This window comes from Rhinatrema bivittatum, chromosome 13, assembly GCF_901001135.1.
Source record: "Rhinatrema bivittatum chromosome 13, aRhiBiv1.1, whole genome shotgun sequence".
Taxonomy (NCBI): Eukaryota; Metazoa; Chordata; class Amphibia; order Gymnophiona; family Rhinatrematidae; genus Rhinatrema; species Rhinatrema bivittatum.
The window spans coordinates 66568276-66590129 of NC_042627.1; the positions used below are offsets into that span (position 1 = coordinate 66568276).

At 45.3% G+C, this 21854-nt stretch overlaps 1 protein-coding gene across 6 annotated transcripts in view; it reads right to left on the reverse strand.

The window, feature by feature from the left end:
- Positions 1-3838: 3838 nt before the first annotated feature.
- The window catches only part of ZNF710 (zinc finger protein 710), a 78550-nt gene continuing 60534 nt past the window's right edge, over positions 3839-21854 (reverse strand). For 4 of the 6 annotated variants that reach the window (XM_029574989.1, XM_029574991.1, XM_029574993.1 and 1 more), the window contains 4 exons: positions 11507-12979; positions 9301-9492; positions 8458-8632; positions 3839-6826 (listed from right to left, as the gene is read on the reverse strand). In XM_029574989.1, the coding sequence (XP_029430849.1) occupies positions 6660-6826; positions 8458-8632; positions 9301-9492; positions 11507-12949 (1977 nt within the window). In that variant the 5' untranslated portion in view covers positions 12950-12979 and the 3' untranslated portion in view covers positions 3839-6659. Of the gene's footprint in view, positions 6827-8457; positions 8633-9300; positions 9493-11506; positions 12980-13140; positions 13277-13921; positions 14081-21854 lie in introns of those variants that run through there. The other 2 variants (XM_029574990.1, XM_029574992.1) reach the window with 2 other exon arrangements.

A 21854-nucleotide genomic window follows, 5' to 3' on the forward strand; every position in this document is an offset into this window, starting at 1 on the left:
CGGGGCTGAGTGCACCGAAACACCAGATTCAGCACAGACATTCTTAAAAACTTTCCAGACACGTACATAAGCCAAAGAAGTAGACAGGTTACGAGCCTGCAAGAGGGTGGAGATAACTTCATCCTTATAGCCTTTCTGTCTCAGTCGTCTCTGTTCGAAAGCCAGGCCGCTATACAAAAGCGATCCGCCTGTTCAAAAAATATGGGACCCTGCCGGAGCAGACGTGGGAGATGGCTGAGACGAATAGGCCTGTCCATCGCCAGGTTTACCAGATCCGCGAACCACGGTCTGCGTGGCCATTCAAGTGCTACCAGGATGACCGGCCCCTTGTGGAGTTCTATTCTTTGTAGAACTTTTCCCACAAGAGGCCAAGGAGGAAACACAGAGGAGGATGTCTGGGGGCCAAGGGAGAGCTAGAGCATCCACTCCCTCCAGCAACTGAAGAAACTGTTGGCTTTGGCATTGCTCAAAGTCGCCATGAGGTCCAGGTGAGGGGGACCCCACCTGCCGCCTATCAAATTCATTGCTCAGTCCGAGAGCTCCCACTTGCCCGGATTGAGACGCTGGCGACTGAGGAAATTGGCTTGTACATTCTCCTTGCCCGCAATGAGGGAGGCCGCAAGGCAGTCCAGGTGACGCTCCGCCCAGGCAAGGAGCTGGCTGGCTTCCAGGGCCAGCCGCCAGGCGACTCCGGGTGCCCCCCTGCCGGTTGATATAAGCTACCGTGGTGGAGTTGGAGAGGACTTGCACTGCCTTGCTGCGGAGCAGGGGAAGAAACACTTTCAGAGCCAGTCGAACTGCCTGGGCCTCCAGACGATTGATGTGCCAGCGGGATTGGACTGGAGACCAGTATCCCTGCATGGTCTGAGACTGGCAGACTGCTCCCCAGCCGGAGAGAATGGCATCCGTAGAAGGTGTGGAAGCAATAGCCACCATTGTATGTCGGCGATGGTAGAGGCCGAAAGCGGGAGAATCATTTGAAACTGTTCTGACACCGGCTGCCAGCAGGATAGCAAAGCTCTCTGTAATGGTCGCACATGAGCAAAGGCCCAGGGGACGAGGTCAATGGTGGAAGCCATAGTTCCCAGGACCTGGAGGTAGTCCCATGCCATCGAGAGCAGGAGAGAGATTAGGCTGCACACTTGATCCATAAGCTTGAGTGCTCGAGCATGTGGCAGGTACACCTTGCTGACCCGTGTGTCGAAGTGTGCCCCCAGAAGTTCCAGCACCTGGGAAGGCTGTAGATTGCTTTTGGATAAAGTTGACTATCCACCCGAGAGAGTTAAGGATTGCTAGCACCCGGTCGACTGCCCACCAACAGAGAACCTCTGACTTGGCCAGATGTCCAGGTAAGGATGGCACCTTCCAACCGTTCACCCTGCTCCGCCTCTGCAGATGGGAAGTCCTGGGTACTGAGCAATTGTTGAACCCACCTAAGGCTTGCCCGCTGCATGAGACTGCTGCAGATCGTTGCCCGAACTCCCAAGGCCAGAACCGCGAAGATACGCTTGAGATGGAATTCGAGCTTGCGATCCTGTACATCCTTCAAGGCCATGGCTCTCACCACTGGAATAGTGGTGTGCTTGGTAACAGCTGAGACTGAAGAATCCACTATGGGAATTTTCAGCATGTTCAGGCAGTCCTCCAGGAGAGGATAAAGCTTGTCCATGGCTCTCCCAACATGGAGCCCCGCCTCGGGAGCTTCCCATTCCCGGAGGAGCAGCAACTTGTGCATAGGATTGAAGGGAAAAGAACAAGCGGGAGCCCTGAGTCCCAGTCCATGTGTAGGGTGGCAGTGAGAGTATCTGCCAGGGGCCCCTCAATCCCTAACTCCTGAAGAACAAAGGGAATGTGGGGTTCCAATTCTTCCTTCTGAAATAATCACAGAACGCGGGGGTCATCCCCTTCCAGAGGGGGGAGCGTCCCTGCCAAATCCATGTCTGGATCCGGAACTGGAGTCACTAGAGGCGTCTGAGGGTCCGGGGTGGGGCCTCCGGCACCACCCTGCGAATCTGGAGCTGAGGGAGCAGCCATGGGATTTTGGCTGGTAGGGGATCTGAGGCAGGGTCCTCCTTCTCCTGCAAGCTGGCCAGATAGGATTTGTGCATGAGAAGCACAAACTCAGACAGAAAATGTGGCCTGGACTTGCTGGGGGAGGGGACAACGTCCTGGGGCCGCAGGGGACTCAAATCGGGGAGAGAGACCCCCAACAAAATAGACTCCTCAGCCCCGAATCGGGAGCTGCTGAAACACCCAAAATGGCCACCGTTCCCGCGGTTTGCCGACCCGGGAACGGCCTAGCCATGCACTGTGAGGAGCGACCTGGGGCTTGCTCTGCAATCGCTACCGGGAGGGACCTTCCCCACCTGGCAAACATGTAGAACAGAGCCCCTCAAGCGAGAGATGCGTCGAGGGCTCTCCACAAGCCAGGCAGCAGTGGGAGCGCGGCATACTCACTGAAGAGTAGCTGCGAGCTGAAGGAAAAAAAAAATCAGCTGATTGCTCTAAATTTGCTGCCGGGAGGAGCGGAGGCAGATGAACGAACCCTGCTTGCTCCTCTAACAAAACCTTGGCTGCCGGCTTAAATGAAAGAAAAATGCCCTAAAATTAAGAACAGACCTTTCTTGTGGTTTTTTTTTTACATCAGGTAACAGTCACACAGGGGAATGGCACATTCCTGAGGGCACTGCCGGGGGAGAAGCGTCCCGGAGCAAAAGGCAGCCAGGTAAAAGGGAGGGGGGGGGGGGGGGGGGGGGAAGAGTGCCTGGACCACCAGTTTCACCCCGAAGAGGATCACCGGGAAAGGAGCTCAGGCTAACACAAGGGGCAAGCCCCCCTAAGCCCTGCAAGAGCAAGGAGACAGCGCTGTCTCCTAAGAGAAAAAAAAGAATCAGAGCCAATTCTGTGGGTTTGTTTTTTTTTTTAAACTAGGAAGAAATTGAAAGTACTTGCTTCATCCTATAAAGATCAGGGAACCGCAGGGTGAGCTGTCGCATCTGCTGGAGACAGACAAATACTGAAGGGCTGCAGGGTAGGCTCTGTCCTGATAATAGGATACCTTTTCAGTTTTTCTCTGTCTCCATCTGCTGCACAGGAGGCTCAACCCCGGTCTGGACTGATCTGGGTACGTACAGGGAAAGTTCTGCTATTGGCGACCATCGCACACTATAAACCAGACTGGGAACTGGTTCAGGAGCTTTATGCCATAACGATATGAGGCCTGGGAAGCTGAGCCTTCGATACAAGGAGGCAGGGAGGGGAATGGGACTTCAGGCCTAATTCGCTAAGGTTTTTCTCCCATTTTGAGGCTACCAGGGGGGTGGGGGGAAGCTTTGTGAATCAGGCCTTTGCACATTGTTCATAAGTGCACACGAAGGGCGTGACTATTCTGCCTTCTCCAGCCACGTTACAGAAGCTGGTTTCATCATGGATGCCAAGCACTAGCACCGTGTTAGCAGCCGAGACCCACCGCCGTTACCTTCTTTCTGGGTTCCTGCGGCCCAGCTCTGCCCAGTCACCACCCTCTGGAAGTGGGGATAAAGCAGAAAACGCACAACCCTGCTCCCTCGGCTACACCGCAGGCCCCCTCCCTTTTCTGTGTCTGCTCCGAAAGTTATTTTCCCCATTCCTCCCCGCAAAACGACAGCACACCTTTTTCCCATACAAATAGGGCCAGAAATACTAAAGCAGCTTTTTACTATTTTAGTGTCTACGTAAAACGTGCTTGGTGGACAGGCCCATTAGTGACTGCAAATCTGTCTTTGGTCCACCCAGTTCCAGAAGGAACATCAACCTGGTCACACTCCATAGGCCTGAGCTCCAATAGAATTTGCTTCACTTTTTTTTTTTTTTTTTTTTTTTTAATCAGCATCACTTTCATAATGTAACTTCACAGATCACAAAGAAAATCCAACACATAAGATCAGCTGAAGCAAGCGTAGGATAGGGGAAGGCAAACATCAAACAAACCTAACTGTAACAAAGGGATATACGAAACCCAAACGAGAGTAAACACAGAAAAAAAAAATTACTTTCACAATTCCTACATTTGGTTCATTATGTACATTTTTTTTTTTTTATATATCTTTAAATATATCAAACACTATAAAGCTAAACTCATCTTCCAAATACACTAAACTTCAAAATTTTTGTTTATATTAATATGAAAATAGATTCCTTGGCCCCTTTGTGTCCCCTCAGCATGACTTTGGATAAGTATTTTTGTTTTTTAATTTTTTCTGCACGGGAACCTTTCAATCCTTTTGCTCCGTTACACGTCACCTTGGGCGGTTTCTCGTGTTTATCACAGGGGCAGCAATGCCATAAGCCTAGGTCACTACCCCACGTCTTCCCCCTTAGAGGTAGCGACCTTCACTTGGTCCTGCAAAATAGAACTCACCTGTCACGCAAAACCTTAAAACTTTCAAGGGTGTGCGCCTTTTAGGATGGACCCCCCCTGTGACAAAAATCCCCACACCTCTGGAGTCTGTGCTTCAGCTATTTTATATAATCTTTGTAATTTACATGCATCCGGGTAATTCCTGCTTCAGGCTCTGATGATGAGCAGTACAGCAACACCCCAATGTAAATACATTTATTTACAAGGAAAGGGATGTGGGGAAGGAGAGGATCTTTCAGAACTTTTTTAAATGCCAATATATCTGCAAAAAGAAAAACTTTTCATCATTTTTTTTTTTTTTTAAAGACCCCCACCGATCTAAAACTATATTGTCTTCTAGCACTGCTTTTTTTTTTTTTTTTTTTTAAGGAAGTAAATATTACCGGGTTTTTTTTCCTAATAAGTAGTCTGATTTTTAAATTGTATCTCCTAGGAGAAGGGTTTTGGAAAGTTTCTCCTCTGCAGTTGCTGCCCACCTTGGTGAATCCTAAAGTTCCAGAGAGCCCGAGTCTCTGACTGAGCAGCAGCACAGAAACACTAAAACACATCTGGTTAAAGACACGACTGCAGCCTGGGCGGATGAAGGAGAGCACCAGAAGAGGACATTTATAGAACTAAGAGTAAAAATAAAAAATGAAAAGATGAGAGAAAACAGTTTGCAAGAAGTTAAACTATAAAATAGTTAATCAAGAGATAAAGCAAACAAATGATTTAGGTCGCCTTTCTGAGCAACGCTGCTACCAGAAGAAAAGAAGATCTAACAGAGAGAGCCAAAATAGTTTTCTAACTCCTTAGCGTAGGGAAGGAATTATGAACAATTCAAAACACCGCCACTTACCCAAATCAACCATGCCTCGGTGTTAGTAATGCAAATTATAACAGTTAAAGAAAAACATATTCATTATTCAAATCCAGTTAAAATGACTAAAGAGAAAAAAAAACCAAACCCAAAACTTATCCTCTCTTGCCCTCCTCCTTTCCATCCCTGAGCCGGTGCAGAGGTCTGGGCTGAAGCCATGCTGGAGAGCTCCAGCTTAAGCACGAGGAGGCAGGCAATAACCTTTCATCAGCAATTTAGTTCTGGAAAACATTTCTTTTTTCCTGTTTCAAGCAGGTGACTGAACAGATTGCCTACAGCTTTATGTCACTATGCAAGTGCCGCCGCCCTGCAGGCCAACAGCAAAATAGGACTACAACACCGTTGTTTTATGGTTCTGTAGCTTCAAAGTACAGTAAAACCGATCGCTGCTGAACTATTTTCACTTAATTCACTGGTGAGATGAAGAGTGCAAGCATCTATGCTCTGCTAATTTTTTTTTTTTAGTATGTGCGGTCAGTTACAAGTGAGGGGTCAGGAGGTAGAGTATAACTGATTGCAAGATGCCTGCAGTTTAGCCTTCTGGAAAACAAATTCCCCTCCCTTTCCTCTTCGTCTTACCCATATAATTCAAGTATACTGCTCGGAGGGAGGGTTGGTCCTACCACTTCCCATTTCTCCCGAAAAGTAGTGCACAGCAAGGTACAGTCTCAGGAGCAGCAGAGCAAACCTGGACGAGAGCCTGTCCAGGCATTTGGTACTGCTTTTTTTTTTTTTTTTTTTTTTAACACACAAACCATATAATTAGATAATTAACCAAGCCCAGAACAGGACTGAACTGAAGGAAGCATGGACACTCCCCCATTTTGTATTAGGCCCAAAATGTTGGTATATGATCAGACCTTCATGTCAGAACGAAAGTATGTCACATTGCTCTGCCATGGAGTAAAACTTTTGATGTCAGAATCAAAAAGCAAAACAGAGGCCAGGTTATAAAGAGAGACCTTCCCCAGCCTCTCTGGCCCTGCACAAAAAGCTTCAGGAGATCTACAAGAGATATTTGAAGAGGCTCCTGGAAAGTGTAGGCAGGTAGAAGGCAAGTTAGAGAGTTCCTAGAAAAGGACTGAACATGAGATTAACAATAATTATTTATCAGTCTTATCGGGCACAGAAACGCTTGTTGGGTGGGGAGGTCCTTAGAAGCACCAGTCGTGTCCCACAATACAACTCTCCTTCATACAGCAAGGCAAAAGGGTGCAGCACTACCCCCCAAAAAGGCCCTGTGTCCTTCATGAAAAACCTCTCAACAATCAACAGGATTTAGAGCTCCAATCTGTTGGTTCTGGTCTTAAAATCTAAGATATGGAACAGTAGCTTGTTTTGTTGAAGGCTTTATTCGCATGCCACGTTGTGTCCTTTTCCGAGGGCCTTGCCTCATAGCCCCTACACATTGTAATAGACCATTTCCTTCATGGCCTGCTCACTCAGTGCATCAGAAGCAGTGCCGCGCGCTACCTCCCCATAGCCATAAGAGTTCTCCTCATAGTCCTCCATCTCTTGCTGCCTATCCATGCCTCCATGGTCTGTGTCCGGCAGGTCTATCGTTGGATCTAAAAGAGATAAAACCCATTATGAAAGAATTCGCTCTGCCAGGCTTCCAAAATTCCTATGACAGACTGTAAACTGTACGGCAGAGCGGGTAAAAAGGCACGTGAGGGAACACCATGCTACGGCTTGTCGCATCAACATTTCCCTGTAAGGTGCCCCTATGGCTCCACGTCCAGGCGATGAGTAAAAAGGTAATAGGGGAAGGTCCAACCACCAAAGCTGAAAGGCCAATGAAGAGAGGAAGGACATAAAAAGTTCAAGCAATGCCCATAAAGTTCAAAGTTTTAATATTTTCAAGGCAAGCAAAATGTTCAAATTGTCAGCAGAGAGCCAAAAACATTCAAAACAATGTCGTCACGGTCCCCCGACTCTGGCCGTGTTTCGAAAAGACTGGGTTGGGAGGAGGCCTACAGGTGACAGTACTCATGTAAGCAATGGAAAAAGTAGTAGTCTGAGCACTGAATCCCCAAGAGAAAAGAAGAGAATCCAGAAAGGATTCTAGAACAGACTACTGATTGATTGATTGATTGACCCTGTACTAATCTTTGTGAGGCGTGCTGTCGTCATTGCTATTCATTTTGTTTTGTGATGACTTGTTGATTTTATGACCTCTTTTCCTTTTTATCAATATACCTTATTTTGTGTTTTATGTACGTGATAATGTAAACTGCTTCGATCTAACCCCATTGTAGAGTGCGGTATATACAACTTTTAAGATAAATATTAAATAAAAGTATATTACACATGCATACAGCAAAGAGAAAGTGAAGAACTATGGTGCCAGACAGAAGACAAACCCTTTCTACAGATGCTGAGGAAAATCTCACTTGTTCTGTGCACCAGTTACTAACTCCCTTTCCTTTAGCCACATAAAGGCTCCTTCCTCTCCCCCTGCCAAATGAAACCTGCACAATACTCGAGCTGTGGCTGGCAGGCCCAGCTTCACATGTTTGGAGCGGAGGCGGCGGCGTGGACAGAGGGGACTTAAGTGGTCAAAACTGAAAGTTCCAGAAGGTCTTTCTCCCTTCTCCTCCCTGATCTTCCCCACTAGTTTCTCTCCTCTCAAGTCAATCCAAGTCTCTTTTTCCTTCAAGAGTGCACAAACCACACTCTGCCCCCATCCACACAAAGTTAGCCTCTACCAGTCTCTCTTTTCTCTGCTGCTCATTTCTACCCTGCTGCCCCTCCCCACCTTCTGCTTTCTCTCTGCCCCACCACTGCACACGTGCGTCTAAACCCAAGCCTTTTGTTCTCCAGAATTTGCTCTTCCCAAACTGTTTACATCTCTCACTGAATATCTGTGCATGAATTTAAAGTTTTATATGCATTTTAAATGATTTAAAAAATTGTGCTAAGATTTCCCAAGGATTTTTGATATTTTGTTATGGTTTTCCCTTTAATGACCTTAAAAAAAAAAAAAATCTGGGTTTGTACAGTTATTGATAGCAAAATAATTCTAAAAATAAAAAAAGGTGCTAATTATTAGTAACAGACACAGCTTTTGAGGCAGACATTGTTTCTGTAAAGCAGCGCAGGGAATCAAACATCATTCAACGTGCAAGGGGGGAGATCCTGGCTGCTGCGCCTGCGTTCAAGTCTCCTTGAGCCAGCCGGGCCAGGCAGGACTACGCACCTTGGCTGTCCAGGCTGATGTCCATGACCCCGTGCTTGACCTTCATGTGTCTGCTCAGGTTGCCTTTCAGGTTGAATTTGCTAGAGCAGTAGGGGCATTTGAATGGCTTGCTTCCTGCATGCAGATGCATGTGGCCCAGGAGATTGTACATGCGGTTAAAAGACTTTCCACAAACCTAAAGAAAATGGATTAGAAGAAACATCGCCATCATCACTTCCTCACTCTTCTTGTACACAACACTTCACTCTCGTGTGCAAAAAAAAAAACCTCAAACACGAGAAGGCGCACTCAGTTGAACTGCTGCCCTACGTGGCTCCTGAAAATATCGTTGAAAGCCAACAAAAAGCGAGTGTAGGTGGGTGACGCTTTCTATTCCTCCAGCTCCTTCTTATTTCTCAACTCCATTATCTGTTCCTTCCCTCCCCCTTCCTAGCCCCACCATGACCCTCCCGGGAGGACAAGCTGCTGGCTCCATCCATTCTGCTGCAGCATGAGCTTCCGGTGGGTTGGCACGTCCATTTTAAAGTTTTATGGTAGACTTCCAACGCTGGCCTCATCAGCTCTCCACTGTCTGCAATGTCGCTGCAACACATGGTTCCTTGGCAAGGAATCCTTCGGCAAATGCACAAATGTCAGGGATGCTGGAGGTTCCAGCACTGTAAAAAGCCCTACCTGGGACCCTCAGTCCCCCTGCATACACAACACATTGAATGATATGTTCCAGCTCGCTGAGTAAGGTCCTCTAAAGGAGGATCTGTTCAGCATCCTGCACTTTATTCCTCATGTGTTTTGTGTGAGAGTGTGAGAGAGAGTGAGAGTGAGAGTGAAAAGACAGAAACATACCTTGCATTTGAATGGCTTGACAGGCGAGTGCACTATCATATGAGTCTTGAGTGTCTGCTTCTGTACAAATGTCTTGAAGCAGATGTGGCACTGGAAGGGACGGACACTGGCGTGGATCAGCATGTGACGTTTCATGTTGGCATGCAGGGTGAACTCCCGCCCACACACCTCACACTTGAACTCCTTCACTCCCTGAAAGAGTTAAATAAATAAATAAATAAAACGCACGCCCAGAATCATAATGGATATAGATGCATAGCTCGATTCATTCCCCTGGATAACACCATCTGATATCTACCTTGGATTCAGCTTGGAGTAAAGCCTTCACTCCTTCAAGCAATATTTGGGAGCCAAGGCGTTACTGTTTATAGACAGTAAATGCTCTTGAAGGTTTTGTGACTTACAGGATCCAATGAGTAATATCTCAGACTTGTTGTTGCAAGATTTTACCACTAGGTGAGGCTCCGACTTCTCTTATGAAGAGCGCGGCACTATCTGTGGAGCTCCTCACCGCTTCCCTTCCCAAACCGATCAACTGGTCTGGATTTTCTTCAACTTTGTAAAATTGTCCTCATTAAACTTATTTAAAAATAGAATTCTCAACAAGCTTCATATTGCGGGACACGTGAAAATGGGAAATGCATGTTGCAAAACAGTCAGGTCCGGGAAGGGAAAATTTGGCTACTCCCTGCAATCTGTGGGATGGAGCAGTCCAGGGCAGGGCAGAGCAGTGCAATCACCGAGACAAGATGCAAAGAGTGTTAAGGAATTCCTAACCCCACACCTGCAATAGCTTTTCCAAAACAGATTACCCAGATCTTCAAACCATATGCGTACTTTAAAAAGTATCTAACAATCTGCTGTAAACCTGTCCAGTTTTAGGAGCTCTAAGGGAACCGTGAATCTTCGGGCCTTTTTTCCCCCTGGAAACATATTTCTTTAGGAGTAGCTCAAGGCTTGGAACGTTCTTCTATGCTTTTCAGTTTTATATTTAGAGACCCCTTAGGTACAATTCCTTTCTACACATGATATTGTTTTATAAAGTATACACTGCTTTTTCCTGTAAAGTTTGTCCCTCAACTGCTGAAGTCTTGCTAAGCTGTCTAAAGGCAGCGAGGAGCCGGCTATCTGACGCTGATCTTCACTGAAACATGGGCAAGACTGAACCTCTTTGGCTAGGTAAGAGTCCTGTTCCTGCGCAGCTGCAGGAGTTGTCCTTTCAAGGTGTACTGCTCACCTTTAAACGCACCGCCAAGGTTCTGGGCGTTCAAACTGATTCTGTTTCTAATTGACAACCATAAAAAAAAACAAAAAAAAACTTTAGTGCGGTGGTTAAATCAGCATCTAACAAAATTTAGGGGCCGATTCTCCCATTCTGTGTCTATGGGAAACCTGCTTAGTAAAACACGGCCCTTAGACTGGTCTGATCTTTCAGATATAAATTTTGCCCAGCAATGATTTCCATACAGTAGTGCAGTCCCTCGTTTCATCCACTGCCGATTATTCCAATTCCCTTTATGCAGGTTTACCCTGCTATTATTTTAGAGCTATGCAATTACTTCAAAAATGCGGCTGCATGGCTGACCATAACGTGTTCAGTTCGAGATCATACAATGCCTGTTTAACAGCGACTGCATTGGCTTCCGGTGGCACAACACGTCCATATTAAGGTCTCAACGCTAGTCCTGAAAGCGGTACAAAATAAGGGTCCCCTTTTATTTAAATGAATGGTTTGTTAAAATGCATCCCGGCCCGCTCATTACATTCTGTTTAAGGCTCCTACTCTTTCTAGGACATATATATATATATATATATATATATACACACACAAAACTGATAAGTCACCATTACAGCATATCATTTGAAAACTAAACGAGACGGGCTTTTTGTTGCTTTCAAAAACATTTGTAAATCAGAGAGATCCTGCAGCTCCTGTGGGCCAGCTTATAGAAAGTGCCCTTCAGCTGATAGACTATAATCATATGTCCTAGAAAGAGTAGGAGCCTTAAGCAGAAAAAAATAAAATAAAATTATATATATATATATATATATATATATATATATTTTTTTTTTTTTTTTTAGGGTTTTTAGCTTAGTGTAGTTTTTATGCATGCTTTACTGTAAGTCGTATGAAATGCAATACATAAGAAGTGTGCAAAATCAAATGAACAGTACTGGGACGACCCTGCAGAGCGGCGCATTTTACCTTATGAGTAAGGGAATGCTGCTTGAGGTGATGAATCTGGCTGAACTCCATGCCGCACTCCGTGCAGACGAAGGGCCGCACGTTCTGGTGCTTCAGCGCGTGGTTCTGCAGCTGGCTGCGGTAGTGGAAGGACTTGCTGCACTCCAGGCACTGGTAGAGCGTGGGGCCCTGGTGGGCGGACAGGTGGCGCTTCAGCTGGGTGAGGGTGGCAAAGTCCAAGCCACACTCCACGCACACGTGGCAGCGCCCGTTCTCGTGCTTCACCTCGTGCGCCTTCAGCTCGCTGGGGTAGGCAAAGCCCCGGCCGCAGAAGCGACAGCTGTAAGGCTTGATATCGGTGTGCAGCAGCATGTGCCTCTTCAGGTGGCTGGTCTGCGTGAACGCCTTGTTGCACACTTCGCATCGGTGGGGCCGCGTGCCTTGGTGCGTCAGCAGATGTGTTTGGAGGTGGCTGGGCTGCTTAAAGAGTTTGTTGCAGTGTGGGCACGAGTGGGGCTTGATTCCGCTGTGGCCAAGGATGTGAGTCACTAGGTTGTACTTTGAGGTATAAGATTTCTCGCACAAACGGCACTGCCAGCGCTTTTGGTGGTCGCCAGCCTCTACCAGGTATGAGTCATCAATCTGGACATTGATGTCCAGGCGGTCCAGTTGAGCCTTTTTATTGCGCTCAATATGGGACCCAACCGCATCCGTGTCAAACTCGGTGGACTCCTGCCATACGTAATTTTGCCCGTTCTCCACCCGCACGGGCGACTTTGGCAGTGGGACTTCGGTTTCGTTCGATGAAGGTGCATTAGGCTCAAAATTACATTGGGTCTGCATGGTCTCCAACCCCGTGCCTTCTGGGGCCAAGTCCATAGTTGGTTCAGAGTAACCTTGGGCAGGGTCTTGAAGATTGTGGTGGTAACCCTGGATATCTACATCCTGGCGCTGTCGCCCCCGCGAGTGACGGAGTCGCCGAGGCCTCCTGCGGAATGTGCTGAGGTCAATCATTTTCACAGTACTGCTTTGCACAGTTCCCTCGTACGCCTGCTCCTCAGATGTTAGCAGGGGATCGCTCTGCATCACATTCTCTTGAGCAGACCCTACAGCCATCTCATAAACTTCTTCCCCCTCTGCATTTTCATATTTTATTTTTGGCACCAGCCTGACTGGGGGCCTTTTTTTCCTCCTAGTATGCTTTTCTGTTTCCAAGGCCTCTTCTTCTTGTGGCTCTGCGGCAACCCGAGCTCTAGTCTCCAGGAAGGGTTCGCCCTCCGGCTGCTCCGCTTCTATCGGCCCTTTGTCCGTCAGGTTGATCCCTGATGCAGGGAAGAAGCCGCTGGGGCTGATAGAAGCACCAAAAAGTTCATTTTCAGACACCAGGCCCAAAACTGCTGCTTGTGCCAAGGACAGCACCACCACTGCATCTGTCTGCGTGCCCGAGTCCATGAAGTGAGTCATCTCTCATGCCTTCCAATTACTCTTTCATCGCTGGAGGGAGAGAGAAAATATGTGAGAATCTCAAAACCTGAAGGAATATCATACCCTTCCCCATGCAAGAAATCCAGTAGAGTCCCAGTAACTATACTGGTCCTGGGGAAAGGTGAATGCCATACTGCTTTAGAGACCTTTTTTGGAGCAACATGATTTACCTAAAGATGGTGACGTACATGGCCTTCCGAGACCACAAAACACCCCTTCTTCAGATCACCTCTGGAGAAGACTTGCTGGGATTGGATATGGTCTCCAAAATTGTACGCAACAGAATATTTAGGTAATTCTTATGTTGCTCTAATGAAAGGTCTCATAACCTCCAAAGAATTCAAGAGGATCCATTAGGTCATCTCTGGTGCTAAAATTCGCTGCATTAAAAAAAAAAAAAAAAAAAAAAAAGACAACCTTCAGGTTCATTGTGTGGCTGCCCTTTGACTTCCAGCTCTTAGGGGCGTCATGAATAGGTGAAAGGTCACTGTTTTGCGCACACATTCATTGCTTGCTATGCTCTCAAGATGAGCTCCTTCACGGTTGTCATTATTAAGCCATAAGGCAGCTTTACCAAAAGATGTTAATTACAGGAAGAGCCACCATAGCCCTCTCACCCCACAGTGCAATACTGGAAAGTGAGACACGATTTCAAAAACAGCAAAACTGAGCAGACGTGACCTAGAAGTGACAGAGCAGCCATGCACAGAAATCCTGAAGGTTTTATTTTTGTAAAGTGTCACCACCATATGATAGAGAAGGATTTCTTATAGGACGGTGGGCAATTACATAGGGAAATGGTATTTTTCCACCAACATCTTCCCTGACTCATGGATCCTGCAGGAACTTTTTTTTGGTCGCGATCTGCAATGAAGAGAGTTTCATTAGAGGGGTCAGAGCAGATAGGCTTCTAGCTTCCTTCTTCATTTGAATTTGCTATATAACCATTACCTGGTGGGATATCAAGCCCAAACAGAGGGACGCGCCATGCTCATATTGCTAAAATGCATTTTGGGGATTGGTGGTCTCCAGCTGTGACTAAGCACGATATGCAGGAGTCAACACCGAGTGAACCAAACACATCAGCTTGCAGCACTCAAAACCAGAAACCTGGAAACAAAGCAAAAGCCCTAATCAGATCACGGAGGATTCTTGGAAAGCAGCCACCAGCCAAGCCAGATTATTGATGTGACCACCACTGAAAACCGAAAGAACTCTTGAGTTAATGTGCGAGTGAAGCAGAGAGAAGGCAGGTTGGAGCTTCCGTCTGCTCTGGAAAGCGTAGGTGGACGGGGGAGTGCTTGGAGCCCCATTACAGCATCTTCTGTAAGACTCAAATCACTCAACCTCCCTTCCTTTTCCTGCTCACAAGATAAAATAAACGAAATCAGTAGAGAACCCACGAACCTACTTCCATCCTATAAATTCAGTCTCCCACAAGAGAGAGATTTAGTTGTGTCGCTTTCAGCATGAACCTGGAAAAGCACGCGTTTCTGTCTATTCTGTCTTTTGTTAGCGGAGTCCAGCAGCTGACGCCACACCAGACCTGCGGTACCTGCACGTAGATCAGTGGCCTAAAATGACTACCCCCCCCATCATGCGTTTTCCAACTCGGCCTCGAAACTCCTGCCATTACTACGGTGAGAGAGGGAGGTCCAGCTCCTAATACGAAATAAAAAAATGCTTTCAAATCTTCTCTCTCTCTGTCCTCCTGGTTTGCTTCTAATACAATGTTCCAGAATATATCTTGTTCCTGGCTTTATTTAACTTTTTTACTTTCCGCCACAATACATCATGTCTGGTTTCCAAGTTCCCTCTGGTCTTCCTAATTTTTTTCAATTCTTAATGCTTTTTTTTTTTTTTTTCCCTTCTCGCCCATCCCGATTCCCTTTGTTTTCCTTTGAAAGGAGAAGTCCCTTGGTTCTTGTAACCTCTCGCTTGCTCCTTCCCTTCCTGCTGGGTTGTTTTGATATTTTGCTCACCTGCCCCACCTTGAATTCTCTTTAATTTCAGGAAGGCCTCTAAGCCCCAAGCTCACCAGGAAACATTTTTTGGATGCCTCAAATTCAAGACTGAAATTAAGACATGAGGCACTTTGACCTAATGTTGGGTTGAGATCCTTCTTAAACAGTAATTCAGAAGTTATAAAAAGTATGCCATATCTGCGCAAGCACAGAATTTCTTTTGAGGAATATACAATGGTGCTTATATGCCTTAGGGTTTAAAAAAAATAAAGAAAAGGTGTTGTAGTCTTTGTTTTAAAGAAGCAGCATTAGCTATTTTACCCAAGATATCAATTAGCTTGTTGCTTGCTTCTATTATGCCCTCGGTGGGACTTGCTATTCCAATTTACCTCCTCCATTATGTAATTCATTTTCCATGCTGTTACACTTTTTTTTTTTTGGCCACACCCCCCTGTTAATATCCTTCCTGGAGTACGCCGAGAGACATGACCAGGGCAAGCGTAAAGCAAAGAACAGAAGTGCTACTGTGCACTTATGCAGCCATGTGTCCATATATACGGGGCAATTTACTTCTAAACTACCCCCCCCCCCCCTGTGTCTTTTTGAAGGAAATGCTCCAATGGCAGTCCCACTTCCCTTTCCTGTCTGGGATTAGGCTGCAGCCAGGAGGTCAGAGTCCACCCTACTAGTACTATAGTGCTACTCAGCGTGCACAGGCTACACAGCACTGTACAAAGAACACATAAGAGACAGTCCCTTCTCGGTAGAGCTTAGTCTAATCAAGAAACACTCAGGGTAAGAGAGACTTTGGGAATTTCATTTAAGACAATTGATAAAGATTCATGAGATTGTAGGTGGGACAAATCAGAGGTTAAGATTTAAAAGCAGCCCGAAAAAGGTGGGATTTACATAAGGCAAGAGAGGGGGCCTGGCACATTGCTACCCTTTCCTGTCAAATACCACCTTAGATGTCAGCGTATACTGACAAACATTCGAAGCTGGAACCTTTCGAGATTTCAAAAGTTCACATGCAGCATCTTTTAAAAATAGATGAGTTATACAATTTATGGTGATCAATATTAGAATCGCTGAGAAACAAAAAGGGGATTTGTTTTGTACTCAGATTTAAAGAGAGCTTCTATGCTGGCGCCACGGCCACCTGAGAGCAGGTGGCGTACGGTGAACATGGCATACCCTCTTCGTCTCCAAGGCTGGCCTGGGGTTTCTTCCCTGCTGCCTGCTAATACCCGGCACACTCCTCCTGTACATCTGGAAACCCCCCACCAGCAATGGCAGTAGAATTTGCCCACACAACTGCTGCCGACGGGCTTGACTCTCGACCAGGGACGAGTGAATTTCAAAATGTTTTGAAATTTGAAGGAGGTCAAAGTGGCTCATGCATCTGAATGAGATCTCAAAAGCAACTCACAGGAGCACTTTTACTCGGACGCTTTCTTTTATGCTTTCTAAATTCTATACAGATAAGATATTTAGGGAATGAATATTTATATCCAAAGAAGCATAAAGGAGGCATGATGATGATGATGATGAAGACTGCAGGGAATACATGGCAAAAGCTAAGCAAGCATAGTGCTCATCATGGACTTGGTCCATGTCTCTGCAATAGCAACAGAGTCCAATGAGTCTCATGATTGGGATGTGGCCATCCCGGGCTATGACTTGTTAAGGAAGGACAGAGAGGGCAAAACAGGGAGAGTAGCAGCTCTTTATGTCAAGAACAATATCCAAGTAACTGAAATGCAAGGGACATGGGGTAGGGAAGCAGCATTATGGGCGGTCTTAAGAAAAAAAAATGGTGCTTCTATTTACATTGGTGTGGTCTACAAGCCTCCAACTCAAATAGAAGAACTGGACAGAGATCTAATTAAAAAGGTGGGAAAGAAAGGAGTGTTGCTTGTTGGAGATTTTAATCTGCCTGATGTGGATTGGAGCATCCCTACTGCCCTTCAAGGGGATCTGCTCAAATAAATGGACTGGATCCCATGAGGGAGGGTGTGACACTCAACCTAGTGCTCATAAATGGGGATGTCGTCAATGCCCAGCTTAGGGGCTCACTTGAGCACCAGTGATCAGATGGTACGGTTCAATATCACAGCCCGGAGAGAGAGAAGTCAGACAAAGATCCAAGCTTTGAACTTCAAAGATACAGACTTTGGACAAACGGGAATATACCTGCAGAAAAAAACTAGAAGATTGAGAGGAAACAGGCGAGGTGGATCAACAATGTGCCAAATTAGAAGGAGCTATTACAAAGGGCAACAAAATCTTATGTTCGAAACATAAGCAAAAGGTAAAAAGATAAAGAAACAGATCTGAAAACTGCCCTTATGCTAGGTTTGCCAAATGCCCATATTAGGCCACTGCAACTGCTTCAGAACTTCGCTGCAAGAGTGCTTTGTGGAGGAAAAAAAATACGAACACATTACTCCGACATTGATAGACCTCCATTAGCTTCCGATTAAAACAAAGGATTGAATATAAAATATTATGTATATTATTTAAATCCATGAATTGCGAACATACTGAATGGCTAAATGCTTCATTACGTTTACATACACCACAAAGAAATCTTCGATCCGCGAATAAAGGTCTACTTGTAATTCCATCTATTAAATCTGCCCATCTTTCAGAAGTAAGAGAACGTGCAATTTCCATTGCGGGGGCGAAGTTATGTAATACCTTGCCTACCGAGCTTAGAATACAGCAAGACATAAAAATATTCAAGAAAAGTCTCAAAACAATACTGTTCCAAAAGGCCTATGATTTAAATAACACTCACCAGCAACCATATAATTTGATACCCATGTTACAATAACATATTTTACTCTCAGACTAATAAATAAAAACAGCGTTGCAGTAAAGGCAGATTAAATGTATATCTGTTAGGTTATGTTTATTTTATGTTGTTCATTATATTAAATTTGTAATTTTAAAGTTAATATTTGAATTATACTGTGCTACTTGTTATAGAGAAGGGCAACCAAAATGATAAAGGGGATGATAAAGGGGATGGAACAGCTCCCCTATGAGGAAAGGCTGAAGAGGTTAGGGCTGTTCAGCTTGGAGAAGAGATGGCTGAGGGGTGGATATGATAGAGGTCTTTAGGATCATGAGAGGTCTTGAACGAGTAGATGTGACTCGATTATTTACACTTTCGAATAATAGAAGGACTAGGGGGCACTCCATGAAGTTAGCAAGTAGCACACATTTAAGACTAATCGGAGAAAATTCTTTTTCACTCAACGCACAATAAAGCTCTGGAATTTATTGCCAGAGGATGTGGTTAGTGCAGTTAGTGTAGCTGGGTTCAAAAAAGGTTTGGATAAGTTCTTGGAGGAGAAGTCCATTAATGGCTATTAATCAATTATACTTAGGGAATAGCCACTGCTATTAATTGCATCAGTAGCATGGGTTCTTCTTAGTGTTTGGGTAATTGCCAGGTTCTTGTGGCCTGGTTTTGGCCTCTGTTGGAAACAGGATGCTGGGCTTGATGGATCCTTGGTCTGACACAGCATGACAATTTCTTATGTTCTTATTGTTTTATATGCCTAATTTTGTTATCTTATTTACGGTCGTTTTAATTTTAGCAATGTATTTTATTATAATTATAGAAACATGTTAAATTTTAAAATGGTTATTAGATTGATTTTTTGATTAACACTATACGACCACAATGTACACCGTCTTGATTGTTTGTCAGATAGACGGTATATAAAAATAAATAAATAATAATAAATAATCTGGCTAAAAAAGCAAAGGCAAAAAGAGCAGTGTTCGAGAAGTATAAAGGCTTCCAAACAGAGGAAGACAGGGAAGAAAACCTGGTGAAGCTGAGGGAGACGTAGAAAGAAATCAGGAAAGCAAAAGGTCAAGTGGAAGAAAGGATTGCCAAAGAGGTGAAGCAAGGTGACAAAACATTTTTCAGATATAATATCAAAGACAGAAGGGAGGCCTGAAGTATTAAAGTGAAATTGAAAGGTGACAAAGAGAAATGTGTAGAGCAGAGCTTTCCAAACTTTTCATGTTGGCGACACACTTTTTAGACAAACATAATTTCGGGACACAGTAATTCAGTCTACTAGTAAACCAGAGGTTAAAGGTTAAACGAACGAAACATATTTCGACAATTTATGTATGTTTCCTTAAATATATACATAAATAAAATGTTTCACGACACAACCTATCTCATGAAAACCTTAAATTTATATTAAAAATATATATTCCAAGATTCATGTTATTGTTATAATTTATGAGAAACAATAATAAAACAAATTGTCTGTCCCCCACACACTCATCTCTCTCCTCCCCCCAGCACATGTCTGTACCCCACACACTCATATCTCTCCCCCTCAAGCACGTCTGACCCCCACACACTCATTTCTCTCCCCCCAGCACATGTCTGTACCCCACACACTCATATCTCTCCCCCCAGCACGTTTGCCCACCACTCACTCATCTCTCTCCCCCCAGCACATGTCTGGCCCCCACACTCATGTACCTCGTCTTTTTGATTGTTGCCAGTTAAGTGCTTCACTCCCTTCCATGATCACCAGACACTGCTGCTTGCAGTCAGTACTCTTCATGGCCAGGCCTCATCGGCAGCAGCAGCCAATGCAAGGATGGCTGGGCTCGTTCCACCCACCAAGCCCCCCCCAAAAAACACGATTGACAGCAAAAATCACCCAATAATAAGCAACCCATAAACTGAAAAAAAAAAAGTGAATCTCTAGAAAAAAAAAAAGCCCAAACTCGCATCAGAGTTGACCAGGCTTGCGCGACACACCTGCACACTGCAGGCGACACACTAACGTGTCCAGACACACAGTTTGGAAAGCTCTGGTGTAGAGACAGACAAAGAAATGGGAGAAATATTAAACAAATATTTTAGTTCGGTGTTCACTAAAGAAAACCGTTGCTGGTTGACAAGACCATGGATGGTAGTAGTGGGGTAGATACAACCCCATTTACAGAAAAGAATGTCTGGGAGGAGTTAGGAAAATAAAGTAGACAAGGCCATGGGGCTGGATGAGGTTCATCCCAGGATGCTGAGGGAGCTCAAGAGATGTGCTGGTGGGTTCACTGAAAGACCCGTCCAATAGATCCCTGGAAATAGGAGTGATGCCGCAGGACTGGAGAAGAGCAGTTGTGGTCCCGCTTCACAAGAACGGTAGCAGAGAGGAGAATGAGAATTATAGGCCAGTCAGCCTCACCTTGGTGGTGGGGAAAATTAATGGAGACTCTGCTGAAGGAAAGGATAGTGAACTATCTCCAGTCTGGTGGGTTGCTGGACCTGAGGCAGCATGGATTCACCAGAGGAAAGGCCTGGTTGGCCAAGGCTCAAAGAGCCCTGTCTGTAAATAAGAACAAGCAGAGGGATTACAAATCAGCTTTATCGCCTGTCATTTATATTGCCTTCCAGCTTTTTTAACACACAATTTATGGATACTCATCTCCTCTTATTCCATATCTTAGCAATTCATAAATGGCTTTGACAGTCTCTGTTCCATACCTAAGAAAGCCTTTGACTGTTCTGTTTACCCCAACTCATACTACCTCTATATTTAGTCTATTTCTAGCACTCGCCTCAAGAACAAGACAACTACAATTTCATCTCTACCCAGAAACCAAGTTTAGTTGGCAGTAAACAGCTGGGCTCCAGTGTCCACACATATGCTAACTGGTACCAGTTAAAGGTGTAGGTTGAAAAGAATGAGTAGTTTTTTGGGTTGTTTTTTTTTGGAAGAGTTCATTCACCCTTTCCCTAAGAAGAAAAATTCCTTAAATATTTTGACACTTCCATCTCCTAGGTTTTAAGGGATGTCTTTTTCATAGGGTAATCTGTCTTCATAGGAAGTGGAAGGTTGGGAGCGACTGGGAGATTATTATTTTAACTTTATGGTGTAGCCAGGTTGGTATTGGCAGGTTGGTAGTGGTTGGGTACTGTCCAACCATGGAAGCCTAGGTTGGTAGTGGTTGGGTACTGTCCAACCATGGAAGCCCAGGAGGCTGAATGCTTGGGCAATAAATAGCCTCACTAGTTTTGGCAACTGTTTAGATTGCAAAACTAGGAGGTAAAAGATGGGGGTGTTGAGAATTAAGATTCCATACTTAATCCATCTACCCAGGACAGTACAGAACCAAGGAGGAAGAAAGCAAAAATAAGATTTGCATAAAAAGGAGCCATATCCCACAGGCTTTCAAGCTTCTGGCCAGCAGCTCAGTTGGGATACAGTGGTACAAGTGGGCAGAACAGAGTGGTCAATCACTCTTTTCCTGCCGTAATCATCTACATTACTATATGTGGAGAAAAGATTTTTCACCTCCCAAGGACAACAGAAACAATGCAAGGCACAAGCTGACCTGCGCATCTCCTCCATCTGGTTGCAGCGGCACTGCATAGCCCCAGATGATTGAAACTGGGCTGCTTTAAGGTTAGAGCTCCTGGGAAGCACAGCAGGCTGCTTAGCGTCTGCTGGGGAGGTGCAGTCAGTTTCTCTGTGGGAGGGAGAGGCAGGCAGTCAGGCATCAGCTCTAAGACAACCGCCAGACAGCGGAAAGCCTCAGAGCATGGGAACTGCCTCAGAAATATCAGCATAATTAGATGGAAGGCTGAGGATAAAGAAACAGAGGAAGAAAAAAATGGAAAAAAAAAAAAAGCCCCAACGTTGACCCAGAAAACCTTGCATGTGTTTAAAATGATGTTCGTTATTTAAAGAGTACTGAAAGGATCAGCCACAGGGAAATGAGGTCCCAGCTGCCACAGACCTTCCCCTCTAAGTGCCATGTACAAGGAGGTGAAAGGGCTTGAGTGGTGGAGTTTGGACGAGAGAGAGAGGAGAGAGAGAGAGTGTGTGTGTGTGTGTGTGTGTGTGTGTGTGTGTGTGTGTGTGTGTGTGTGT